Source organism: Epinephelus fuscoguttatus, linkage group LG4 (genome assembly GCF_011397635.1).
Source record: "Epinephelus fuscoguttatus linkage group LG4, E.fuscoguttatus.final_Chr_v1".
In the NCBI taxonomy this organism is placed as follows: Eukaryota; Metazoa; Chordata; class Actinopteri; order Perciformes; family Serranidae; genus Epinephelus; species Epinephelus fuscoguttatus.
In genome coordinates this window covers 8,330,153-8,354,977 of record NC_064755.1, presented here as the reverse complement: position 1 = coordinate 8,354,977, position 24,825 = coordinate 8,330,153, and the positions used below count along the sequence as shown (strand labels likewise).

The following is a 24,825-nucleotide window of genomic DNA, read 5'->3' as shown; positions in this document are numbered from 1 at the left end:
ATTGCGTTCGACACGGTTTCGAGTCCACTTGCTCACCCGAGCAGCTCCAGTGCGCATCTTTGCCATCTGTAGCACAGGAGCCTTCAGTGTTGACAGCCTATTTCTCGTGAAGTGTAACCAGTTAGAAAGTATTGTGGGCGGGAAGTTGAGCAAGAGTGGCTTCGGACAGAGCCAAAGTAGCACATGTCTTTACTAAATTTACAAACATCACCCTGCCAACTCAGTGAGGGATTTATGAATGAATGTTACCAAAGGGCTGGGGCAAAAGATGTAATGCTTTTAGTGCAGGCTCTCCTGGCACAATGCCAATTTGCGCACACCTGTCCATCAAGTACAGGTGTTACGAATGCTACTATAGTATTAGTGCACAATATTTAATGGCACAGCTGTATGTTTTTCTTCATCTTCCTCCTCTTTTGTTGTTATTAATGACCCCAACCCTTTTCCTGCATTTCTTATCTTGATTTCAGGTTATAGTTTTGTAAAGCTTATGATGGCATGAATATAAATACATGATGGAAAACTGTAAAAATTCCACCTGCACACCTGCTTTATACCATCAGTGAGTACATTGAATTTACTGTTGCAACTTACAACATGCTAAGTTTAGTACAAAGATACACTCAGGTGTGCAGGCTCATGCGCACACATGCGTGCACACACACATACAACACACAGTTTCAGTCACAGACAGTGGTGGCAAAGGGCACTGTACCACAGGGAGAGGGCCCATAATAGTTTTAACCCAGCGCTCAGGTGTGACTCGCCTTTGTCCAGCCAAATGTCAGAGAAAAGCACAACTCCAGGGAGAGAGGGAGGGAAGAGGGAGGGTAGAGGGAAGGACGAAGCAGAGTGGAGAAGAGGATCAAGGGAGTGAGTCAGAGAGTGGAAATGCAGACAAGGGGAGTGAGATGCAGGGCAGACAGAGAGGGATTCATATATATGTACATGGACTTCAAAGAAAGAAATGCAGTGAGAGAGAAGGAGGAACACAGACTAAGACTGTCACTCAATAGATTGATCTGGCTGACTGACATTGTGGACATTTCAGGTCTCAGTTGAAAGCCGGATGTTTTTTTCTCAGTACATTAGCTAACATAATGTATTTATATCTAAATGAATTACTGAATTTTTGTTAACTAACTGACTGGCTGATTGTTATGTCCAGCGAGTGAGCGGCTGTTTTTGCCAGCCTGTCTTTCTGGGCCCCTGGTTATGTGGGGGCTGGGAGCCCTGCTCCGCTCTGCTCTGTTCTCTCCCCGCCTCAAGAGCTCCCTAGGGGGGCAGCAGGACCAACTCTGCCAGCCTCTCTCTCACACTCCCATTTACCCCCACCCCGTTGCTACACACACGCACACACACACACACACACACACACACACACACACACACACTGACGTCAGCTGCTCTGGGCCTTCTCCCCTGGGTGCTACCAGAACCCTTTGTTTCCCCCACCCTGTTCCATCTCTGCCTCCCTCCTCTCCATCTCTCCTTCCACCCCTCCTCACTCCTCTCCCTGTCCTTTGTCCCTAGAAATAGCTGTCCTGCTTACTGCCTGATTGGAATTCACTGCACTATGGGAAGTCACAGGGGGGGGCTATTGTCAAGTGTGGGTTTGTGTGTACACACGTGTGTGTGTGTGTGTGTGTGTGTGTGTGTGTGTGTGTGTGTGTGTGTGTGTGTGTGAGAATGTGTTTTATTTTGTTAAATGGTCATGAGTGCTTGCATATTTCTTGTGCGAGTTTGGCTCGTGTAATCGTGTGTGTGTAAGTAAGTCATTTGGTGGTGTACTGTGAATCAGTTTAGTTATAAACTCAAGGTTCATTGATAGAAGTGTGTGGCGTGATTTTAGAGATTTTTTTAAAATATCCTACAAATGTACAAATGTACTGATTGCTTTGTCTATTAAAATGGGATTGCTGGATGATATGAGGCCGAATGTACAACCACGATGATGACTACTTTACTATCAGGAAGTGATGTTCTTGACTACAGCTGCAACAATTAATCAATTGATTGATTAGTCCATTGCAAGAAAATAACTTAGAAACTATTTTGATCCTTGAATATCATTTTAGTTTTTAAGCAAGCAAAAAACGAAACATTTGTTTCATGCTTCTTAAATCTGAGAATTTGGTTCTTTTCTCTGTCCAACATGATAATAAACTGCATAGGTTTGGATTTTTGGACTGTTGGTCAAATAAAACATGGCATTTTATGACGTCACATTGAGCTCTGGGAAATACCACAACGTTTTTCATCATTAGATTTTTTTTTTTGTTTGTTTCTCTGTCATATATGTTGTACGTTGTTGATACATGTGTACGTGGTGGCATGCATGTGTGTGTGTGTGTGTACAGTATGTGTACAGTATTTGTAAGTGAACATTTTGTATGTGGGTTTTTCTTCAGTGTGTCTTCTGAGTGTTGGGGAATGCGTGTGTGTGTGTGTGTGTGTGTGTGTGTGTTCATGCGTGCCTCTGCTCCCAGCATGAATCCTAGAATTGGGGTTAAGGAACAAGAGAATTCCTCCCTCGTATTCCCTCCTTTCCTCTCCTCCGGTCTCTCTCTCTCCCTCCGTCTTTGTCTCTCCCTCTCTCTCACCCGTGCAAGTGGGATGTCTTGAAATATTAACCAATCTGCTCTTCATTTTTCAAATATGATAGAAAACACACTGCTAAATAAGTCAGGAGCGAGGCCTGCCGGGGAACGCAGCAAGACGGGGCACTCAAATAAACAACAAAAAAACACAAACAACAACAATGAAGAAAGGGAAAGATGGGGAAGAGGAAAAGGGGGGAGGAGGAGGAGGAGGAGGAGGAGAGGAAACTCTTGTACTTGTATTAGCCAGCCTGGGTCGCCCCAGTGGCTGCTGCACCTGTCTATCCTCCATTCCTCTACTTGTCTGTTAGTCATGGTTTTTCATTTAGTAAATATTTTCTCTCTATCGCTCCACTTCTCTATCATTTAGTCTCCTTTTTTCACTTTTTCCCTTTCTCTACTCTGAGAGCATCTAGATTGGACTATTACTGTGTGTGTGTTGGGGTTTTAAAACAATGGGTGGGGGGGCTCGGTGGCTGACTGAGGCCTTGCTTTACCTATACAGTGCTGCTGGCTGGTGGCCGGAGGGAGCGCCCTGCTTGAGTAATGAACTCCCCCAGAAAGAGGCACAGCTACATGGGGCTGCCGCCATCCTGTGTTCCTCTCTTTCTGTTCCTGGGATAAAGTTGGGGCTGGGGCTGAGTTTGGTGGGGGAATGGGTGGTGTATAGAGGGCATTTGGGGGTTTTGGGTGGTAGGGTGCGTGGATATTTCTCCCCCTTGTTGGCTGCCAAGCCATGCGGCCTGCGAATGAGCAGATAAAATTGTGTGTGTGTATGTGTGTGAGTCAAGAACTGCTCACGCTCATGTACAGAGATTTGTATGCGCCTGCGTTGTGAGTGTACGTGGGTATTTGGTGTGTGTGTTAGGGAGTTTGTCCTCAGAGAATATTGTGTGTGGTGGGGGGTGCAGTGACAGCTGCAGAGGGGGGCCGGGGGGCTGACTGCTTGCTGGCTGATAAGGGGGGCTTCACATCAGAGACACGACGAGAAGACTAATAATTCTGCAATGCAACACTCACACACACACACACACACACACACACACACACACACACGCACGCACAGAATCTCATAGAAGAGAGGCGGTGTGAGAAAAAGTTAAGGAAAGCTAGATAGGGCTGTGGGACACTGTAAGGAGATTTAGATGGTGTGTACGTGTGTGTTCATGGAAGTGGGGATTCACAGTGTTGAGAAAATAGAGATACTGAAAGATATGTGGATGAATGTATTTGTAATTTATGTGACTTTGTTGTCACTTAATTACATAAATGCTGTGTAAATTTTAAAGGAATGAAGTGCAAAACACACACTACTCCCATTAGAACATCTGTAAAGTCCCATACTTAAAATATTAAGCGGTACGCTAGTGAAGGCAAAGTGCAACTCTACATTGCAACAGAATACACTACACTCCTATTTTCCAGTGACATTTAAAGTCTTACTTCTACAACCTGCTGTATACTCTGATTGGCCATTATTTTCACATCAGATATTTTGACACTTCACAGCAGGAAAAATGCAGGTATAACTGATAACACTAACGATGGCTTCTTACCTCTGAGCCAGCATGCACAAGGAGATGCGAAGCAATTCAATGTAATGCAGCTGTTATTAATAATATTTAATTTAAATGAATTACACATGCGCTTTAGCTGCTAGGACACGCCAAACGACTGCCTTGAAGACAGCCTGTATAAGCATCTGGATCTTAACAGTGCCTGCAGTTCCTCTGCACACCATCCCAGCATCAACTAATTAAAATACAGCTTCCCTCAAGAAAAAGACACATTTTTCTTTACATTTTCAGGTTTTTTGAATATTTTGATAGACTCAATCATACTGAAAAGAGCAGGTCAAAGCACTGCTCGGTAGCCTTACCCTCAGCCCTGTACTGGACAGTGTCACAGTATACTGTACCAGCACATCTTCTATCAATAATGTCCCTCGTGCTTACTCAGCCTACTGGCCTCTCCTAACAGAGACTAAATCTGTCTCCGTTAAATCCATTCCAGTAGCATGATGTGTTTTTCTTCCTCTTTCCTGATGTAATAATAGCCCCCACCAGTCCTTAATTATTCATATTTTAGTAATACAATCCAAGTTAACGGTTCAAACATTAGTACATAATAAAACTCCCGAGGCTTCGCTTTTAATTTAATTCCTCCGTTTAAATTAATTTTGGGGCATGCTTGTGCTTTTAGCTTGCTCCTCCGCAGAGGGGAGGGGGTTGGGAAAGAGATAGAGGAGAGATGGAGGGAAGGAGGGAGAGATGGAGGAATGAGGGCTTGCTCAGGGAGATGGATCTGCTGCAGGTGTAAGCACAGCCATACAGGTGTTTATGCATGGCAAGGGCACGGAATGATAGAGAGAAAGACAGGAAGGCAAAATAATGTAATGTACACATCTATTAATAGAACAATACTGTTATTGTCATGCATTATAAAGGATATTTAGTCCAAAAGATGCTTCCGAATTTGCTGAGGGAGTTGGGATAAAGACCAAAGTTATTGTTCTGGTTTTGCATAGTATATCTGACACATGTAAACATATATTTTCATTAGGCCCTGATATTCCACGTATAGATGTATAAATCAGAAATCTGTATGGAGTTTTATTGCTTGACAGTACCTGAGCCAAAGATGGTCAGGCAGGACACAAGCAGGTGGACGCAGAGATAGATGGGGGGGGGGCGACGACAAAGGGGGGTGGTAGTAAGCAGGTGTGAAGACAGAGAGAGAGATTGTAGGAGGATGGAAGGATACATGGGACAGGGTGGAGGAACAAACAGAGGGGGTGAAAGAGAAAGAGATTAGCCATGCTGATGCTAGGGGGTCCCCTCTAAAGGCATGAAAGCACAATGAACCCCAGTCAGTCAAAGAGGCATTTCCATTTCTCTGCTCTCACCGCTCTATTAGACTGCTAGTGTCCTCTAACTGTGTGTGTGTGTGTGTGTGTGTGTGTGTGTGTGTGTGTGTGTGTGTGTGTCAGAAGTAAAGTTCGCCTGTGCTCGTATGTTCTAACTTTGTGTTGCGTGTGTGCGTATGTTCAGCTGCATGTCCACAGCTATGTGTGTGTGTGTTTGAAGTCAGTGTGGTGCTGTGCAATACTTTGGGTCCCAGAGCAATCCGCTTTACTGCTGCGGAGACCAACCAGTCAGTGGTCTCCATTGATCTGCACCCCTCCACCACAGACTCTCCCAACCCCATTGTGTGTGTGTCTGTGTGCCATTTTCTGTATATGTGCTCACATTCATGTTTTATACCGTGTGTGTGTGTGTGTGTGTGTGTGTGTGTGTGTGTGTGTGTGTGTGTGTGTGTGTGTGTGTTTTTATGACCTTTGCCTTATCGTCATTACATTTTTAAATTTTACTAAATGCTAAATGCATGTTAAGGAATCATGTTTGTGTGTGTGTGTGTCTACTCTGTAAGGTGTTTGCATGCACTCGTGTTGTTTTGTCTGTAGCTGTAACCGTGTGTGTGTGTGTGTGTGTGTGTGTGTCTTTCTTTGTTTTTTGTTTTTTTTTCCTGTTGGGCAGTCACAGTGGGAAGAAGAAAGTTGTGAGGTGTGTGCGTGTGCTAGTGGAAGGGAGCAATTTCCCCTCAAAACACTTATTCCACAGCCATGCTTGGGCTACCTATGCACATGCACACACACACACACACACACCCACACCCACACACACACACTCACATACACACATACATACACAGAGAGTCACACATGGCTCAGCTTGGCGGATGTAGGTTGTAATTACGGGACCCCCTGGCCTCTCTCTCTCTGTCTTTCTCCTTTTCTGCCCTGCCGACCTCTCCCCCCTTTGATCTGTTTCATGTCACCAGCTCTCTCTCTCTCTCTCTCACACACACACACACGCGTGCACACACACTTTTTTTTCTTACCAAATCCACCTTTGTTTCTGTCTGTGCGTCCCTCCCTGTGTGTGTCTGAGCGCTGCTCTTTGTTGCAGCCAGTGTGTGGTCTCTAATTCACACAGGAGCCTCTTTTCTGGACGGTTTGTTTTGAAACCTCTCCTTCTCCACTGTCACATTGAACTTGATACTTGAGGATTATTCCTTTTCTAACCGACCTTGTGTTGACATATGCATATGTCTCTCTTTGAAATGCATATGTCTTGTGTCATTTTGATAAGTAAAAAAAGCTGCTTGTTGAGTGTGTGAAAGTGACAAACATTGAAATTTAGCTGCTTCCAAGAGGACACACACACACACGAGCTCTCTGCTTTATTTCTGTCAACACATTTTCTTGTATGTGTGTGTGAGCAAGTGAGAGTGAGGTGTACTTGATGAGACCCCAGAGCAGTACCATTAAAATTACAGTGGATTTAGGCTGATTAATGTGTCAGTGTGTGTGACATTTCTGATACTTATCTACCCCACACTTGATTACTTTATATATCTATCCTGCCCTTGTTTCTTTCTTTTGTTTGTTTCCTTTTCTTTTGCCCCCTTTTCCTCCCTTTCATTCTCTCACTGTATCTCCTTCACCTCTGTGCCTTTTCCCTCCTTTTCCTTCCCTCTTGTCTCCCTCTCTCTGTCCTTGACATCAGCTCGTTATATCGTCTTTCTCCGGGGAGTGAGAGGTTTAATACATGAGTAATTATTATACAGCACACACTCTGTCCAGGTGGCATGGAAGTGAGGAAGTGACTAACTTGTATTTCTATATGCCTGTGTAACTATATACAATATCAAGGATGTAATTTACACACAGCATATATACTGTACTATACAACTGTACACGAGGAGAGTGTTACAGAACAAAGTTAGAGCTTGTATATTTACAAAAGCATATACAGTTCATGTTGTTCTTTAATGCTGTCAGGCCTCTCATGAAGACCTTATGCAATCAATATGAGTGAGGTTAAATGTCTCTTGGTGAAATGGACAGAAAAAACAGCTTTGAATTCTCTCTTAGTGCCAGAGGGAACAAGAAGTCTGAGAAAAGATGCATAAGCTGCATACATTTTTTGATTCATTTACGGTATTTGACAGCTAAATCTACTTTTTCTTATCTTGACCAGCTCCCCTCTGGCAGAAAGCTGCAGTCCATCAGGACCATTACCTCTTGCTCCAACACAAGTTTCTTACTGATTGCAGCTGGCTTCATCAACAAGGCCAAGGCCCCCCATAGATACTAACACTAACACAACAACATAGGCCACACAGACACATCTTTACACCCACAAGGCTCAACAATAAGGATTGCTTGATTGCCTGGGGCAAATAAAATGCCGCATTGAGCTGGTAAATATAGCAACTCACTTGCTCAATCGGGCAGGTGGTAAAATAGAATTAGAGTGACACAGGAGTCATAAAACCTGGAAATGAGTTAGCATTTTGCCTCTCCCGATTCCCTCATCCTGAAGTCAATGGTTTTTTTGAATGTGTTTTTGGTTAGATGCCTGTAATAAGGTCTGTGGTTAACACAAGCTTTTGATACTTTCATGTATTGTTTTATGCTTTATAGCCGGCGACGTTAAGTCATGCGACTGTAGTGTAGTTTGTTTATAGCCTAATGTTAGTTTTTTACTTCTCCAGAAAACTTGTAGTGCACATTCTTATTCTACTTTGTATTGTGAACCTCTGCACATTCCAAGGACAATTTGGATATTGGATATATTGTACACATTTCATATTTTTATTTTTTTTGTAATTTTATTCTGTCCTTTGTTAATGTCTCTTGATTTTTGCAATACTTCTTTTATTTTTAAAACAGTTCTATCTGACTTTGTTGATATTATGCACCAATACATCACAGCAAATTCATTGTTTGTGAAAGATTAACGTGGCAATAAACTGGATTCTGATTCTCAAAATGTATGTTAATGTGGGTGATACTTAAAAACACTAAAATAGAGTAAGAAACGCTTCTAAACTCAAAGCAAAATTGAGGTCAAAATCGCAAAAAACTTAGAACTAAATCACCTCTGAATCAGGGCCTCAAGGCTGTCCTACAAAAAGGGGTGATGTGTATTTCTTCACTGCATGTTGTCACACAAACACGCACACATATACACACGTGGTACAGCTAAGATGCACACTGTTGATTTTATTGTGTGTGAATTAATCACAAGCAATAACACTTACACTTTTATCACATGAACACAAGTTTATGTGATAGAACAGAGATGGAAATTCATTTTGCATTCTTTCTGAACACACCTCCATGTCTTTGCCTCCTTATTTTTGGTTTAGCTGCCATTTGTTAGTGCTTGCATGCGTATGTTTATGCATATTACTTTCTGAATATAGTGCGTGTGTCTATCCCAGTGTGCATTCTCTCTCTCTCCACCTCTCTTGCCGTCTGTGCCTCTAATCCCTGAGTGTGTCACTAATGGCAGGTCCAGGTGTTCTGCTCTGCTCTGCTCCTCCCCTGGGGACCCCTGTTCAGAGTGTGTGTGTGCATGTGCATGTGTGCGTGTGCATGCATTGCATGTATTCCTCTCACGGGGGGTTTAGGAGCTGTGAGCAGGGGGCTGTCCAGGATCCTGTCCTCCAGAAGGGAAGGGAGGGAAGGGGAGCGGCGTGCAGGAGGTACCCGCCTCTCGCAGCTTGCTCTTGGGCTTCCCCTGGGCACAGGACCCCCCTCTACCGTTCTCCCTCGGGACTTCAGGAGCCACATTGCCTCTCTGTCTATCTCTCCCCTCATTTTACCTCTTGCTCTCTCCTAGCCGTTCTCTCTCTCCTCAAATCCATCTCTTGACAGTTCATAAACCTGCACTGCTTTAGTTCTTTTGCTCTCAGAAAACAGTCTGTGTGGGTTTTTGGTGTATTTGTGCTACATATACAAAAACGGGTTTGTTTGTTTACCTGTGTATATGTGTGTGTAACAGTGTGTTTGTGTTTTGAAGAGCGAGCTCCAGCTGCCTACATCACTTATTTATAGGTCCCACGTACGCGTAGGTGAACGTGTGAGGACTTGTGTGTGTGAGTTTGCATGTGAGTGATATTGTTGATACATCCGGAGATCAATCACATCCATTTGTAGTGGATGATGAACGCACACATAAAACTATATATGGTTCTCGTTAAGCACTAATTATCCATCATTATTCACAAGGTAGCAGTAATAATGCTTTAAAACATACCTCAGCTGTTATCATTCATTACTGTATGTCTATTATTACAGTTATGTGCTTACTTCTGTGGGTATTTCTGCAAACATCCAAGGGCCTCCTTATGTGCATGAGTGTGTGCATTTACGAGCAAGCGTGTCTGTGTAAAGGTATGAGAAGTGAATCAAATGTGTGTGTGTGTGTGTGTGTGTGTGTGTGTGACTCAGGTGAATGTGTTTCTAGGTTAGTGAGCGGTCTGTCAGTCCACCAAACCTCATTCTTATAAATAGATGATATAGCCGCCGGCATGCACACATAGGGACCACACCACTTTGTGTGTTTGTGTGTGCGTCTTCATGCAAGCTTGTGTGCATATGCAGTGTACTGAATGTGTGCGTTGGCATGGTGTTGTTGTTTACCTAACACTCTGCCTGACAGCTGGTTCTCATTTCTGAGCGAACAAACAGCAGACAAGATGGACAGAGAGCACGATGGAGGAGGGAGGAATTTCCTAAACAGGGAATAGAACCACTAACCCTCATGGTTAGTGCCTTGCTCTGTGTTTTGACTGGAGCCAAAGAAGAGATGAAGTAAATAGTCAGAGGAAATCAGGGCACAGTGAGATAAAAGGCTTGTCAAGAAGGAATCTGAAAAGAGAGAGGATGAGAAAAAGAGGGAAGTGTGGTAAGAGGAAGCAGATGCCAGCCCTCCTCTGCCACATGGTGTATGTTTGTGTGTGACAGAGACAGACTGTGTGTTGTTGTGAAGGTCTACTGTGTGTTTGTGTCACTGTGGAAGCATGATGTGGTAAAAAATGAGAGTGATATTATTTTGGGTTTATTATTATTCTTTCAGTTGTTAATCTTCATATTACAATGATTATTAATTGACAATTTCAGTGGAAACCACTTATAATGATCACGTATGTCTGGGACAAACTGATGGCTATAAGAGGAAGATTATTATAACCATTTTTTTCCTTTTTCTTTATGTCTAATGCAGATACCATCTAATTGTCATTTGTATAGTTATTACATGAATATAACGTAATGAAATGGACAGCTTTGCTCAAAGGGGCATTATGTGACCACAGGTGCTTTCCCCATGCACATTCATTTTCTGTCCTCATAGCAGCCATTACTGTTTCTTGTTGCGTGAGTAGACTACACAATGTAGCATGGTTCAGGTCCATGGGTTGCTTCTGCATCTCATTGGCTTGTTTTTGGCTGTTTTTCATAAGCTCAAGCAGGCTATGTTTTTTTCATTGAGAGAAAAAGACTTTCTTTTTCCTGTCATTATTTAGATGTGCATGAAGCACCAGCCTCAGGTAGCCAGCTGGAAGCAGACATGTACTATAGTTTTAACTTATTTTTTTCCATGTGTTGTTATGAATGAAAAACCCCAATTTAACACTGTAAGCGTGTTGATAACTATGATATTTATAACCAAATTATTATTAAGAGCATATCTATAGAAAAATGATTCTGTCCCAAGCTTTTTGACTCATGTAAGCAGTTGATCACTTTAACCTTGAGCACTATAAGCAGTTTCCACTGGATTTTCACAATCAGTTGAAACTTACAAGTATTTGCTCAATTAATGGATTAATTGCTTTGTTTATAAAATGTCAGCAAATGGTGAAAAATGCCCTTTCGATTAGCTAACGCTCAAGGTGACATCTCCAAATTGCATGTTAGTTCAATACTCTAAAAATCATCAGAAATCCAAAAAATTAAATTTGATATAACAAAAGACAAAGAAAACACAATCAAATCCTTACATTTGAAAACCTAGAACTAAGTCATGTTTTTTTAATTTGTTTTTTTTGCTCGAAAATTGACTTTACTCAATCCTGTAGTCTATAAGATTTCAGAAAATGTGAGAAATGACCATTACAATTTCCTATTGAAAAATGATGATTAAATAGTTATCAAAGCAGTTGCTGATTAATTTAATGTTATTAATTAATTTGACTAAGTTTTTCAACTCTCCCTCATTCAGCATCTGTAAAAGCTCCCCAGATTTGCCAGTTTTTATTGGTTTCCTTTTTTCTTTCTCTTTCTTTACAACCTTGACAACACAGATGTTAAAAATACTGCCTTTGTTCTTATCTGAAAAATGAATTTGGAAATGCCCAATTACATTAAAAAAAAGGTGCAATAGTGATGTTAAAGTTTAAATAAAAAGTTTTCCCCCTTTTTTCCATTAAGTTTGTGTATGAATTTTTTGTTGTATGTATGTATTTTAAAGCCATCTAAGTCAAAGTTAAAAAAACTTAATAGGCTTGGCTGTTTCTAATAGTTTTGTTTCCATCTAGGGGTGCACGATAATATTGGTCAGTCATCTGTATCGGCCAATATCGTCTTTAAAATGATCTGAATCGGCCAATGTACTTTTTCTTAATTTGCACAACACATGAATATTACGTACGTTGAAAAAGAATAGTACTTCATGTCTCCATCTGCTGATAGGCCATCATGATCCCATGAGTATGCATGCATAATGTTAATTCCATTACAGAAGAGACTTGATGATCACTAAAATTAGGTGGGGAAAAAAGTGGATATATCAATCAGTCATTGGCCAAATGAGTTGTTACATATCGGCATATCAGACATTGTCAAAAAATTCCAATATTTTGCATCCCTATTTCAGACTATTTTACTCTGTCACACAGCCTGAAGTTTTAGATAAACTTCTGTTTCACTTTATTCATTCTGTAACGCGCACTGACCTTGTCTTTGAATGTTGTGCTGTTTCCTGTATGTACTGTGTGTTTTTGTGTGTGTATGTGTGTGTGTGTTGTGTTTGTATACAGTATATTCTGCTGTGTGGTCGGGACAAACTTGTCATCTGCCAGCTCACTGTCCACCCACCCCCATCCTTAGCCCCCTGCCCCTAACCTTCTGCCCTCAAACACACTCACACTCACACACAAACACACACTGCCCATATGGAGCAGTTGGCGCCCAAAAGCGTCCAAAGCAGCCGGACCCATTCCCAGGGCAGAAGGTGAGGGTCCCCACAGCCTGCTTAGAGTGTGCGTGAATGCGTGTGTGTGTGTGTCCGTCCATCGTGTCCTCAAGGGCTCAAGCCCCGGACAGACTGCCGTATCGTCCTTTCTGTCTGTCCTCGCTGTGGCGCGTATGTGTATGATTGTGTGTGTGTTTGTCCCAACAGACTGCATCCCATGTGTGCTGCAAGGACAGCAGCAGAGGACTGTGGGTCCTCCAAGCTCAGGCCAGGGTTGCAGCCGTGAGCATGTGTGTGAACCGCTGCACCCAGTTAACATGAGACCATGTTGTAGACTTGTGTGTGTGTGTGTGTGTGTGTGTGTGTGTGTGTGTGTGTGTAGTTATGAGATCATAATGTCCCAACAAAAACCAAAAATATCAAAGTGGTCACTTTGAGGGTTATCAAAATTTGGACATGTCTCTGTGTTCTTAGTTTCCATGCCAACTCATATGGTAATACAGCAAGGTAGGGATCTTTCTTGTAGTTTCTTGCCTAGCTAAACCGTGCACCATGTAGAGTATTTTTTGAAAAATCCTGTATTGTTGCATAGCTGCAAAGCTAATGAGTGGGTCATTACTTGGATTATAGTCACTGTCATTGTTTTGTTGACTTTACACCTCATACATTACACCAAACTGAAGTAGTAAGCAGCCTTTGGATACTCAGTTATTTGTGCAGTCCAACCTCTTAACAAGCAAAAAACAAAACAAAACATGAATCATGCAATTTAGTACAGAAATGTAACTTTAGATTTAGGCTACTGTCCAGTTAAATGATTTTCAGCATGGATCCAAAGGGGTGCAGCAGCTATTTTTTGAACCTGCAGGATGTTCTCTACAAAAATAAAGTCTGAGCTCGAGAAATGACAACAAATAAGCGTGTGGTACGCCTGTTTTCCATCAAACTTAACTCAGTATTGGATAGTGAATTATACTCTAATTGTGTTTGTGAGAATGAAAAAATAAGAGTGAGTGTGTGCTGGGCTGCCCAGAGAGAGCCAAGGGTGGAAGTTGTTTTTCTGCCCCCTATGGTGAGTCTGGGGCTGTGTGTGTGTGTGCACGCCTGGGGCAGCCTGGGGCCATCGGAGGGGGCCTGGGGAGCCATGGAAGGAGGGATGAAGCGAGAGTGGGATGGAGGGATAGGAGGTCAGCGGGGGTCTTGCTGGGAAAGGTGCAGGTCTGGGCCGATGGCCAAACAGAAAGGTGGAAAGGAGAGTGAGATGGTCGAATTAGGGTTGGGGGTTGTAGGAAGGCAGCAGAGAGGCGGGGAGAGAAAGGCAGGCAGATAGGAGGATTAAAATTTGAACAGGTAGACAGCTAAACCCAAGGTGAACACATTAATATAACAAAAAGCAGTTTTTCATGACAGACCTACATGTCTTCGGTAAAGTCAGGTCATTTGGGACGCTAGGTGAAATGAGCTAATTAATGTTTACATCTTTTGCTTTTTTAATGTTAGCAGCCAGTCACCAAACATGTTATTGCACTCTTACTATAAATGTGCTTTACATGAAACAATCACTTTGATTGGTGTGAGATAACTAGGATGGGCAGAGCAGAGACTCAAAAAATCAGTAGTCCCAGAACTTGCGAGGTGAACCATGTGCCAAGTGCCACTGCAGCTAAAACAATAAGGGTATAACAACAAAAATGGTTGTAGGATGTAGTGTTTTACTTTTTGACATACAGTACACTTTATTTTTTATTGGAATGGGTTTTCATTCATTCAAGTAAAGTTAGATATTTTTTTGAAGTGAACCAGCATGTCTTAGAATCAAATAGTAGTCCAGAATTAGCCATAATTCCCATTTTACCCGAACATGTTGGAGTGAGTTAGGGGTTCTTAATGTGTTTGAATGTCCAGAGTTTCTAAAACATTTTACCTGGCAACATATTTTCTTTATAGAAATGTATCAGGGATACATTACAAGTTCTAAAAGTAACATGCAAGTAGGGTTGCAGTGATGTAGCAGGTAAAGGTAGCCTTTACCGTGATATAAAACTTGACGGTTATCATACAGTGTACATTTGCTTATCTACAATATTGGGGGAACAAAATGCAACTGGATGGAGAATCTCTCCTTTATTTTAGTTATTTTCAAAGGGGGGACTTTTTTCACATACTTACATAAACAAAATGGTTTCAAGTTTCAGTTCTAGTAATAAAACATTTGTTCAACCAAAAATAACCCTTCATTTTCATTCCGTTAAGAGTCATTCTGATTGATAATATAAATTCAGCGATACCGAGATGCTATGAAACCGCAATATTTTCTGAGACAGTCATCGCATCTTGAAAATCTCATACCGTTGTAATCCTACACTCAAGGTAGTCTTGAGAACTTCAGGTGGTTTTCTTGGTAATCCACCTGAAAAGTGTCCCAAATTACCTGACTTCACCCTACAATGAGCTCTTGATATTTGGAGTAACAGCCCTGTTAGCATCAACATTTTTTGTGTAAACCTTAAAAAAAAGACAATCTTTGATTATTCTGAATAAAATTAAAGTTAGGATGAAAGGTATGCTAAAACCTTTGATATTTCCTTTGATATGAGGATATTTAAACATTCAAGTCTTTGGTTCAAATACATATTTTCTCTTTGAATATTTGTCATCTTAAAGGAATTTTTACTTTATTCTGACAGTTAATTGCTTGTTTAACTTCGCAGATCACTTTGCGTATTATTCATTTATAATGTTAACTCTGATTTTTTTTGCATGTGAATGTAGGTAGTAGGCAGTTTTAGCACTTGTAGTAGCAGCACTGGGAGCCAAAACCTTTTTGCTACAACCAGCTGAGCTCCTTTGATTCGAACATCAAAGCAATAGAAAAGAGAGAAGGCACGACATACATGGATTATGTTTCCATTTCAGGCATTTAGCAGACGCTGTTATCCAGAGCGAACTAATTGAACTAATGTTCTTGAGCACTGGTTCCATGTCAGCCCATCGAGTCATTTACCTCACTGGTTTGTGGAGTTTTACAACCTCATGGACAAACCCGGCAGACATTCTGACATACTATTCAATATTTCAAATATTTCTACTCATTTCTATTCTTGCATTTTGGAATGGTTGATATAGTTAGTAATTAATACATCTGCAGATCACAATAGTGTCTAAAGTTTCTTTTACTAAGAGTTCCATCTTATAAACTCTGCAGCTTTGATGTATTTTCCCTCTGTGTGACAGTCATGACAAAGCAACTGAGTTTAGATAGGGGGGAAGTAGACGGGGGAGGCAGAAACATGAAGAGAGATTGATCAGCGTGTGTGTCTCTTCATTAGAGTGTTTCACCAAGGCTGCGTCCTCCACACGTTGCCACACTGTCTGGCCTATTAGAGAGACACACGGGGCGTGTGCGTGTTGTTTGCATGTGCGTGTTTGTGTGCGTCTGTCGTTTCAGGTAGACTCAGGCGGTCCGTTTAGTTCCTTTCTGGTCTCTTCCATTTCTTATTACAGACCCCTGGTTTCTCCTCTCCTCTCCTCTTCTCTCCTCCTCTTTCTTGTCTCCCCTTTCATACTGCCATCTCTTCCCTCTCCTCTGGAGTTCAGAGTCTGTCCATCTGGAACGTCTCCCCCCTCCTCTCTCCCTCGGTCCCGTCCAGGCCGAGACACAGGGGTGAAGGCCAACACCAGTAGGGGAGAGACTGTCGGGGAGATGGAGGGACGGAGGGAGAGATGTCAGCGCTATAATGAGTAACAACATGAAAGCTGACGGAGGGAGGGAGCGAGGGAGGGAGGTGGTGGAAGAGAGATGAAGACAGAAGAGTAGAGGGACTGCTGGGGACAGAGGGAGGGATGAAGGATGGAGGGAATGGATGGGAAAGGAGAGGACTGCAGAGTGAGAGATAAAGCGGCAGCGGAGCGGTTGGGGCCCTGTGGTCCTCCACTCCGCTCCTCTCGTTCGTTTTCATTCGCCAGAGAAGAACAGAAAGGAGGAGGAGGAGACGGGGGTAGGAACAGCGTGTGTCGGCGTCCGCCTGCTCCTGCCTGTTCCTCTTTTTTTTTCCCAACTACTTTTTCTCCCTCTTTTTTCTCTCCAATCCCCCTCCCTCAACCATCCATCCTCCTCATCTTCTCTCGAGGATTCTTCTCTAATTTAACTTTTCATTGAAATTTTCTCCGCTCCCCCCTCCCCATCCTCCAGTTTCTCCCAGTTTGCCATTCGGCCTTGTCTTGCCAGGTCCCCTCGCGGCCGACTGACAAAGGCGCCGTTAAAAAGCCGTGTGATCCTCCATTTTAGCGCCAGCCACGCTAGTCAGAGGATTAGGGCTCTTTAATGACGCTAATCTCTCCTCCCCTTCTTTCTCAACACCCCTCCATCCCCCCTCAAAAAGTGATTTCTCCCTCTTGCTCTGGCTGAATCTTTCTTGTTCAATCTCTCCGTTTCCCTGTGTCTCTTCCTCCCACTTTCCCAGCTCATAAACTTTACCATCAGACTGACTCAAACTGGTGTAGCTATGATGGTCCACGTGTCCAGACCAGCACTGTGAAGAAACACTTTCACTGTTTTTTCAGGGGTTCATTTACTCCCTCTTCTTCTCTACTTTACTTTATCTAACATATCTTTAAGATTCAGTTTTGTTGTTTGTTTGTTTGTTTTTTGTTGAACAACGACTGACCATTTTGAGTATTTCTTTGTGTTTGGTGTTTGACTGAATGCTCTCTCTTCTTGGTTATTCTTAAGTGAATCCTGTCAGCTAGAAAAAAAAAACTTGATTGTACGATATCTGTTTGCGACAGTGTCACTCATCTTTTTTCAGGCTACACTAAAAGATTTGGACCCTGATGAGTCGGCAGGAGGGGGTGTCTGGATTTGCGTTTTATGGACACACTGTATTTTAACACCAGCCTCACTACATGCAGATGCTACATTTATTTATTCTGTTGATGTCACCAACATGAAGAGGAATAAGACTTGGTGTACAGTACATACTTGATCTGTTCTGCGGTCTTAAAACACTAGGTCAAATGACCAATATTTCGATTTTTTTTTATAATGATGCGCTCATTTAAACTGTGGTAACAATGGCAGCGAATCAGGACACAATGTATGTTGGCAACATTTATAGTGGTTGCTCTACATTTATAACTTGTACAACACGTTTAAAAAGCAGCAAGTTGTGTAAATTAAACAACTATAGAGCAACTATAGATTTTTTTTTTTTTTTAAATATTTGGCTTTTTTTTTTACAGGAGACATTTTAACATTTCACAGTGGGAAGCACAGGTGTAAATAATGACATGAATGCCGGCTGAATTCCATTCCAAAACAGTCGCAAGTGTTGGTTTTTCTGACCAACAGTCCAAAACTCAAGGATATTCAATTTACAGGAAAAATCAGATCCATTTTACAGAAAATGTTTGTCTTTTTTCTTCGAATATGACCGAAACAATACACTGATTATCAGAATTGTTGACGATTAACTTTCAGTTGAATGATTTGTAATGGATAACTGATGCATTGGCAAGTCCTTTCAGCACTGCATTAAATTCAGTTCAGCTGTTTATTGATGATAGCCAAAAAATCAGGATATCCTTTGAATATTTCAGATCATTGCACAGATTTACATGCAGAAAAGTCAACAGTTATAGTTATTAAAAGCTGTCCTCCCTCTCGTCTGTCCGGTGTAATGTCCCAAATGATACTGACTCGGTTTTGATGAAACTTGATAAAAGTGACCTCCAAGCTTGTTTACTTGTTTCTGATTGGTCTAAAGAGGGACAGCCTCATTCCTGGGGTGTAACATGTTAAGAGTATAATTTCATTACAAAATTCCATCATGTGCAAATAGGCACACCTAAATGCATCATGTTTTTTTAAGTCAGGACCACTGAGGAGCGACACTGTTTTTACACTCTTCATCTAAGAACGAGTGTTTATTTGAGAAAGAAACTCTGATCATACATGTCATGAAACTGAATTAGTTAGAGTTTTGATAATGACAAAGTTCCATTCAATTTAATAAAAAGTTATTTGACTTTGGGCAAGTACAAACAGACAGAAAACAAACATGGTAAGACACTGATAAGCAGAGAAGCTGTTTAAGATTATGTGGCGCTGATGGTGCACTTGCTTTAAAAAATATAAAGTTAATAACTATAAATTAACAACAAATTATCAACATCTTTCAAAATATGTCAAAATTCAGCAAAATTATGCTTCTCCAAGTTTTTCTGTATCCTCTCGTCATCTCATCTCATTGTCTCTCATTTGTCCTGTTTTACGTTTCTCCTGAGTATTCATTTTTAATCACTGTGTGCAGTGCTCTAGGATGACATATTGTTTGTTTTTCTCCTTTCACCCTGTCAATACTTCCATGCACTCCTTCATCCTCCTTCCTTCCCTCTTTCATGCTCTCAGCTTTTTTTGGTCTCCCCCCGCCCCATCTGTCTCCCTCCCTCACTCACTCTCCCACCCGCCCTGTCTCTCTCTCGCCTTGCTGTTAGGATTCATGTTGATATCTTTATTCCTTATGTTTTCTTAAGCCTTTTTTATTTTCCTTCTAGCTTCTAGTCAAATTTATAAGTCATGCTTTTACAATTTTTTTTAACCCAGACCCCCCTGCAGAGTTCTATTTGCTCATCGCAGTGCCTACATTTTCTCGGCGATCGATTCATCACAAGAATCCGTTTTCCACCCCCTCTCTGCAAGGCGTAATACACAGCAGACTAGACACACACACACACGGGACACACACAAGATTGTGGTAGCAGTAGGTTGAGGTAAAATGGTGTGTGCTTTGGAGAGGTTTCTAAAATTATCAGTAGAAACTTCTCCTCTGCACATGTGTCTGTGCTTTTGTGTCAGAGCGTTTGCGTTTGCAGAAATATTGGCCTTATAATGAATATTGGCACAAATCATGTCAGACTTTTTTTTCCCAATCTCTCCGTCCTATCACTCTAGTTTCCTTATTTTCTCTCTTTGATTTGTTGCTGGCCTAGTTGATATAGCTATCAGATAAAAGCAAAGAAAACACCCCTCCTCTCTCTCTCTCTCTCTCTCTTCATCTCCTCTCTTCTTTACATTTTTCAGGCAAATGCTAAATAGCTTTACTGTGCGGCTTCACAGGGCGCACAAAGAAGAACAGAACAATATCAAGCATTATTCAGCCCTCCCTTTTGTCGCCTCGAATCCATTCTGAAGTGTCTATTAAAGGAGTCGTGGCCTTTTTGTCGCCTCTGTTACAGACTACACAGGAGGGGGAAAAAAGAAGAAGAGAGAGAGAGGGAAAAAAGAAAAAGCGCAATGCATAATCTCCTATGTATGACAGATAAAGGGAGAGAATATCGCCATCTTTCCGCTCTGCTCTCCACATCTCCTAATCGCTTTTCCGACGTTTCAATCTGCCAAGGCCCTAATGAAAATATGATGAGGCGGATCTATGGTCCTCAGGGACGGATGGAGGGATGGGAGGGGAGGGGAGGTGAGGGGAGGGATGGAACGAGGGATGGCTGCAGAGGGAGGATGAAGGGAGAGAAAATACACTCTGTCCTTATTTCTGGGCTCCGTCGGGGATACATAGTTCTTGGAGCTTTCTATTTAGATGTTGCTGCTGCCGGAGTGTGTCTCTCTCTTCTGTTTCATTCTCTCTCTTTATCTCTGCCATCCTCATTTTCCTTCTATATGTGTGTGTGTGTGTGTGTGTGTGTGTGTGTGTGTGTGTAACCAGGATAAATGTGTTTATTTTTTTGTTTATACCCTCTTTTTCTCATTTGAACTCCCACCGGCTGCCTCTACCGCCTTCTGCCTTCCAAGAAAGATGTAACTTCTTCTTAATCATTCTAATGCTCCTTGTTTTACCCCCACTTTTTTTCTGTCTGTGCTCGCTTGTCTCACTTTTTTTTTTTTTTCCCTGTAAATCCTGCAGCTGTGTACAAAATCTGTGTATATTTGAGTTTTCTGCCCACAGATGAATCAAAGGCATTTTTTAAAAATGTTCGGTTTCTGTTTCCGTTTCTGTCAGATGGTGACGATGACCCAGCAGGGCTGTCCTGGGTGCCTTCCTCACCCTCCAGTAAAGATGTGGCATCGCCCTCGCAGATGCCCGATGGCTGCTGTGACCTCGGCATGGCCACCGGCGGCGAGGAGGAAGGTGGCGCTGGTCTGCCGTACCCCTGCCAGTTCTGTGACAAGTCCTTCAGGTATAAAACTCACTGGTTTGCTTCCCCAAGATGCTGCAGGTTCCATCGTGCTGCTCATGTTGTATTGTAAAAACAAAACAAAAAACAAATCACACTAATGTCATATTTGGCTGTTCAGTTGCATTCTCATAGCATGAATATCAATGTGTACATGAATAAACAGTATTCTCAATATTGCCATGGTAACATGGACCACTAAGGCAAACAGTGAAAGGAATGAGGTGAATACATTTCTCACTAACCTCTCCAGGGAATAACTCAAGACCCACTTTAAGAACAGCTGTCACATACACCATAGAGTCATCATCATAATCCTCTGTATTAGTTCTTATATCTAGCTGTCCTCTCTATTCTTCTTTCTCCTTTTTCACTGCTCAGTAGGTGTATGTAGTGATGTTATAAATTGTTTAAATGTTATTTGCCTTTAATAATAAAGATGACAATGTTACAATTATCAGGGAGCAACATGCAGAAAATCCAGGGATGGGAACTGGAAAAATTTTATTGATATCAATACAATTATCAATTCTCAGTCCGTTTTTTTATTGATTCCCTTATTGATACCTGATCATTCTGTCTTACTGGGAAAAAAGTAGGCCATAACAGGTTTTCAGTGTCAACACAACTGCTTTATTATTATTTTGTAAACAAAACATCTGCCAAGCCTGCGTTCTCATGTTATAACAGAGGATATTTACACCTGATAATAGACATTCTGATTGGTTAGGAGGCAGCAGCAGCTTAAAATGCCATTTAGATAAAAGGTAATCATGTCTGTTATGAGCCTTTGTTAATAACTGTTCATCATGTGTCTCCTCTTGATCGTTCTCAGCCGCCTGAGCTACCTAAAGCGCCATGAGCAGATCCACAGCGACAAGCTGCCTTTCAAGTGTACCTTCTGCAGCCGTCTGTTTAAACACAAGAGGAGCAGAGATCGCCATGTCAAACTCCACACAGGTAGATAAAAAGTCTTTTACGCCTGCTAAGTATGCTTTGACATGTTAGGACCTAATGGGTAGCAGATCCACAGTAAGTCAATAAACATTTTTTTTCTTTCATTCAAGAGCTTAAGTTATACTATGCAGGTTTTTTTTGTAAAGTACCCATACAGACTCATGCAGAAGTAATTCCTCCCAATCATCACTGATGACCCACCCTCAGTGTGTGGCAGTGTATTAATCTGCAGTGACGTTGCCCTCTGCCTGCATTTTCTTATTTTTTTCTTATTCTACTCTGGTTGGGACATTCCTGGGCACAGCACTCAGGTGAGGTTGGGACTTAACAAAAAGGTAGCGACCAGGTGCCAGACTGTAAGCAGCACACATCTCAGAGGAAGCTATGAAAATCGCAGACACAATGCTGAAAAAACACAAATATAGCAAACCACAGTGAAACTGAGGGGTTTACCATGCAGCGAGATTAGTGCCTTAGTGAGGTATGTTGAATCTAATGCCAGAGTTTTCTGTCCTACGAAGGTTTGTATGTACACTGGACCTAGAGTAGATCAGCGATGCAGAAAATCTGAGCAAGAAGATTGTTTTATTTTACTCACAGGGGTGTTCTTGCTCTTACTGATCTTCCAAATACATTTGTAGTGTACTCTGATCATTTGCTCCTGCTGGCTATAAAAGAAGCCTTCTATAAAACCACAGGTAGTGTTATTCATTTATAGTTTACCTTATTCTTAGTAAAGATGATATTTACTTGAATATGAAATGCGATAAAGTTTCTTCAAAGGATAACATAATGTTACCACTTTGAATTATGTTTCTTGCAGAAGTCTGTGTTACACTGCTGGTATGTTAAAGCTGATAGAACACAGATCAGAAAATTGATTAATCTGTTGGTATTTATCCCAGATAATATTCAGTCAATAAAACTACAGTGATATCCATGTCTTCTTTATTATGGGACAGTGTAAGTATATGTAAATGCAGTTCTCTATTATAAAGTTTAAATCTGCTGCATCAAGTTTAAAGTGTAAGAGCCATAAAATGTGCAGCTGTCACGTTAGAAATAAACAAAGTAGGAAAATAAATGTTTGATATACTTGTGAATCTACACAATTAGTACATTTTGGTCAGTGTTCCTCACCTGCCTTAATTGTAGCAATGGTGTTGCTTTTTACTATAATGCTTTTTAAAAATATTCCTCAAAGGTGGAGGTAGGCGACACGCAATCGACCATTTTTAAGACTATAATAATGCACTAAATGCATGACTAGTTTTGTGGTAAGGCGCACAGAAGAAGAAAACCTGGGTTACCAGAACAAGTTGAGGCTGGGGCTTTAGGGTTTGTCAAGCCTGGTCAGGCAAAGAGAGCAGGACTCTGTTAAACTTGCTTCAAGTTCATAGTACAGCTGTCAGGGTTTGGGCTCGCTGGTGATACTGTTTACAAATACAAACAGCAACTAACAATTCCTGTACAGTATACCTTTCTATAAGGGGAAACTAGGAGATTTCCCCTCAAGAGTGGCAACATGTTCAGTGCATCAGTGGCAACACACATGTCCTGGCTTTCGATGTTTTGAGGTCTAAAATATAATGTTTGTTTTTTTCCCCTAAAGAAATGATCTCTCATAAATATGTTAATTGATACAGGCGATAAGAAGTACAGTTGTCAGGAGTGTGAAGCTGCATTCTCCCGCTCTGATCACTTGAAGATCCATCTGAAGACACACAGGTAACTGCCTCTGATGCTACTATCATGAAATCTGTTCGCGAAGGTGAAAATGTTTATCTTCTTTTGTTTGTTTGTTTACTCTTGATTCCAGTGTTTTATTTGATTCTTCAAATTTAGATCTTGAATACAGCTTTTGATTCTAAATTCAGTTTTTCTGGGTCTGAAGTGTGTCCGTTTTTTTTTTTTTTTTTAAATTCACACCTCCAGCTCCAGCAAACCATTTAAGTGCAGTGTGTGTAAGCGTGGCTTCTCCTCCACCTCATCACTGCAGAGCCACATGCAGGTAAACAGTATTTTTACTTCAAATGTTACTGTCAGTACGCCTTGATCTTCTCTATACTACTGCTCATGTTCTAAGTATTCACATTGTCCCTAATGCAATTTGTGAATTAAGTTACAATTGTAACTTAAAATAAGAAAGTGGCAATTATTGATTTTCCATTTGTTTTTAACTAGCACATAAGTTGCCGTGGTAAAAGCAGGAGGCACCAGGTTATTGTCATCATATGAAAACCTTCTGACAGAATATTTTACAGTACATGCTTCTTTAAATCTTGACTACATTCTGACACTGGCAGGCTCACCGCAAGAACCGAGAGCACCTTGCGCTGAGGAGTGAGCGAGATGGAGGGAAGAAGGGAGACGGTGACCTGGAGCAGGACCTGTTTATGTGCGATTACTGCGAGGAGACGTTCAGCCAGACAGATGAGTTAGAGAAACACGTCCTGACCAGACACCCCCAGCTGTCCGACAGAGCCGACTTGCAATGCATCCACTGTCCTGAGATCTTTCTGGACGAGGCCTCTCTCCTCACGCATATTGAAACACAGCATGCCAACCGCAAACACAAGTACTGCAGAGTTTTGCTTTTTAAAGTTTACAAACTTCTGATTTTCATTAATGTGCAATGCTGGTATGTAACTTGTATCTGACTGATATTTTTCTGTACCTCCAGATGTCCTGTCTGTTCAGAACAGTTCCCATCTGTGGAGGATGTCTACTGCCACCTAGACAGCCATCGCCAGCCTGATTCCTCCAATCACAGCGCTGCCAGTCCTGACCCCGCACTGGGCAGTGTGGCCTCAATGAGCTCGGCCACTCCGGACTCTAGTGCCAGCCTGGAGAGAGGCTCCACGCCGGACTCTACCCTAAAGCCCATCCAGGGCATCGAACGAGGCCGCAGAAGAGTCACTGACACTGTGGAAGAGATTGGGATAAATATGGGCCATCAAGGTGGAGGTATGGCGCATTAGTCACTTGCCTACAGAGCAGCCAGTACAGTTACATTTCTTGATTTAATAGTC

The 24,825-nt window shown here is 41.8% G+C and overlaps 1 protein-coding gene across 1 annotated transcript in view; it reads left to right on the top strand.

Moving 5' to 3' along the window:
• znf423 (zinc finger protein 423) overlaps positions 1-24,825 on the top strand; it is a 183,281-nt gene that overhangs the window by 63,213 nt on the left and 95,243 nt on the right. The window contains exons 4-9 of the mRNA XM_049575066.1: positions 20,662-20,839; positions 21,672-21,796; positions 23,440-23,521; positions 23,729-23,804; positions 24,100-24,371; positions 24,477-24,760. Of these exons, the coding sequence (XP_049431023.1) occupies positions 20,662-20,839; positions 21,672-21,796; positions 23,440-23,521; positions 23,729-23,804; positions 24,100-24,371; positions 24,477-24,760 (1,017 nt within the window). The remainder of the gene's footprint in view (positions 1-20,661; positions 20,840-21,671; positions 21,797-23,439; positions 23,522-23,728; positions 23,805-24,099; positions 24,372-24,476; positions 24,761-24,825) is intronic.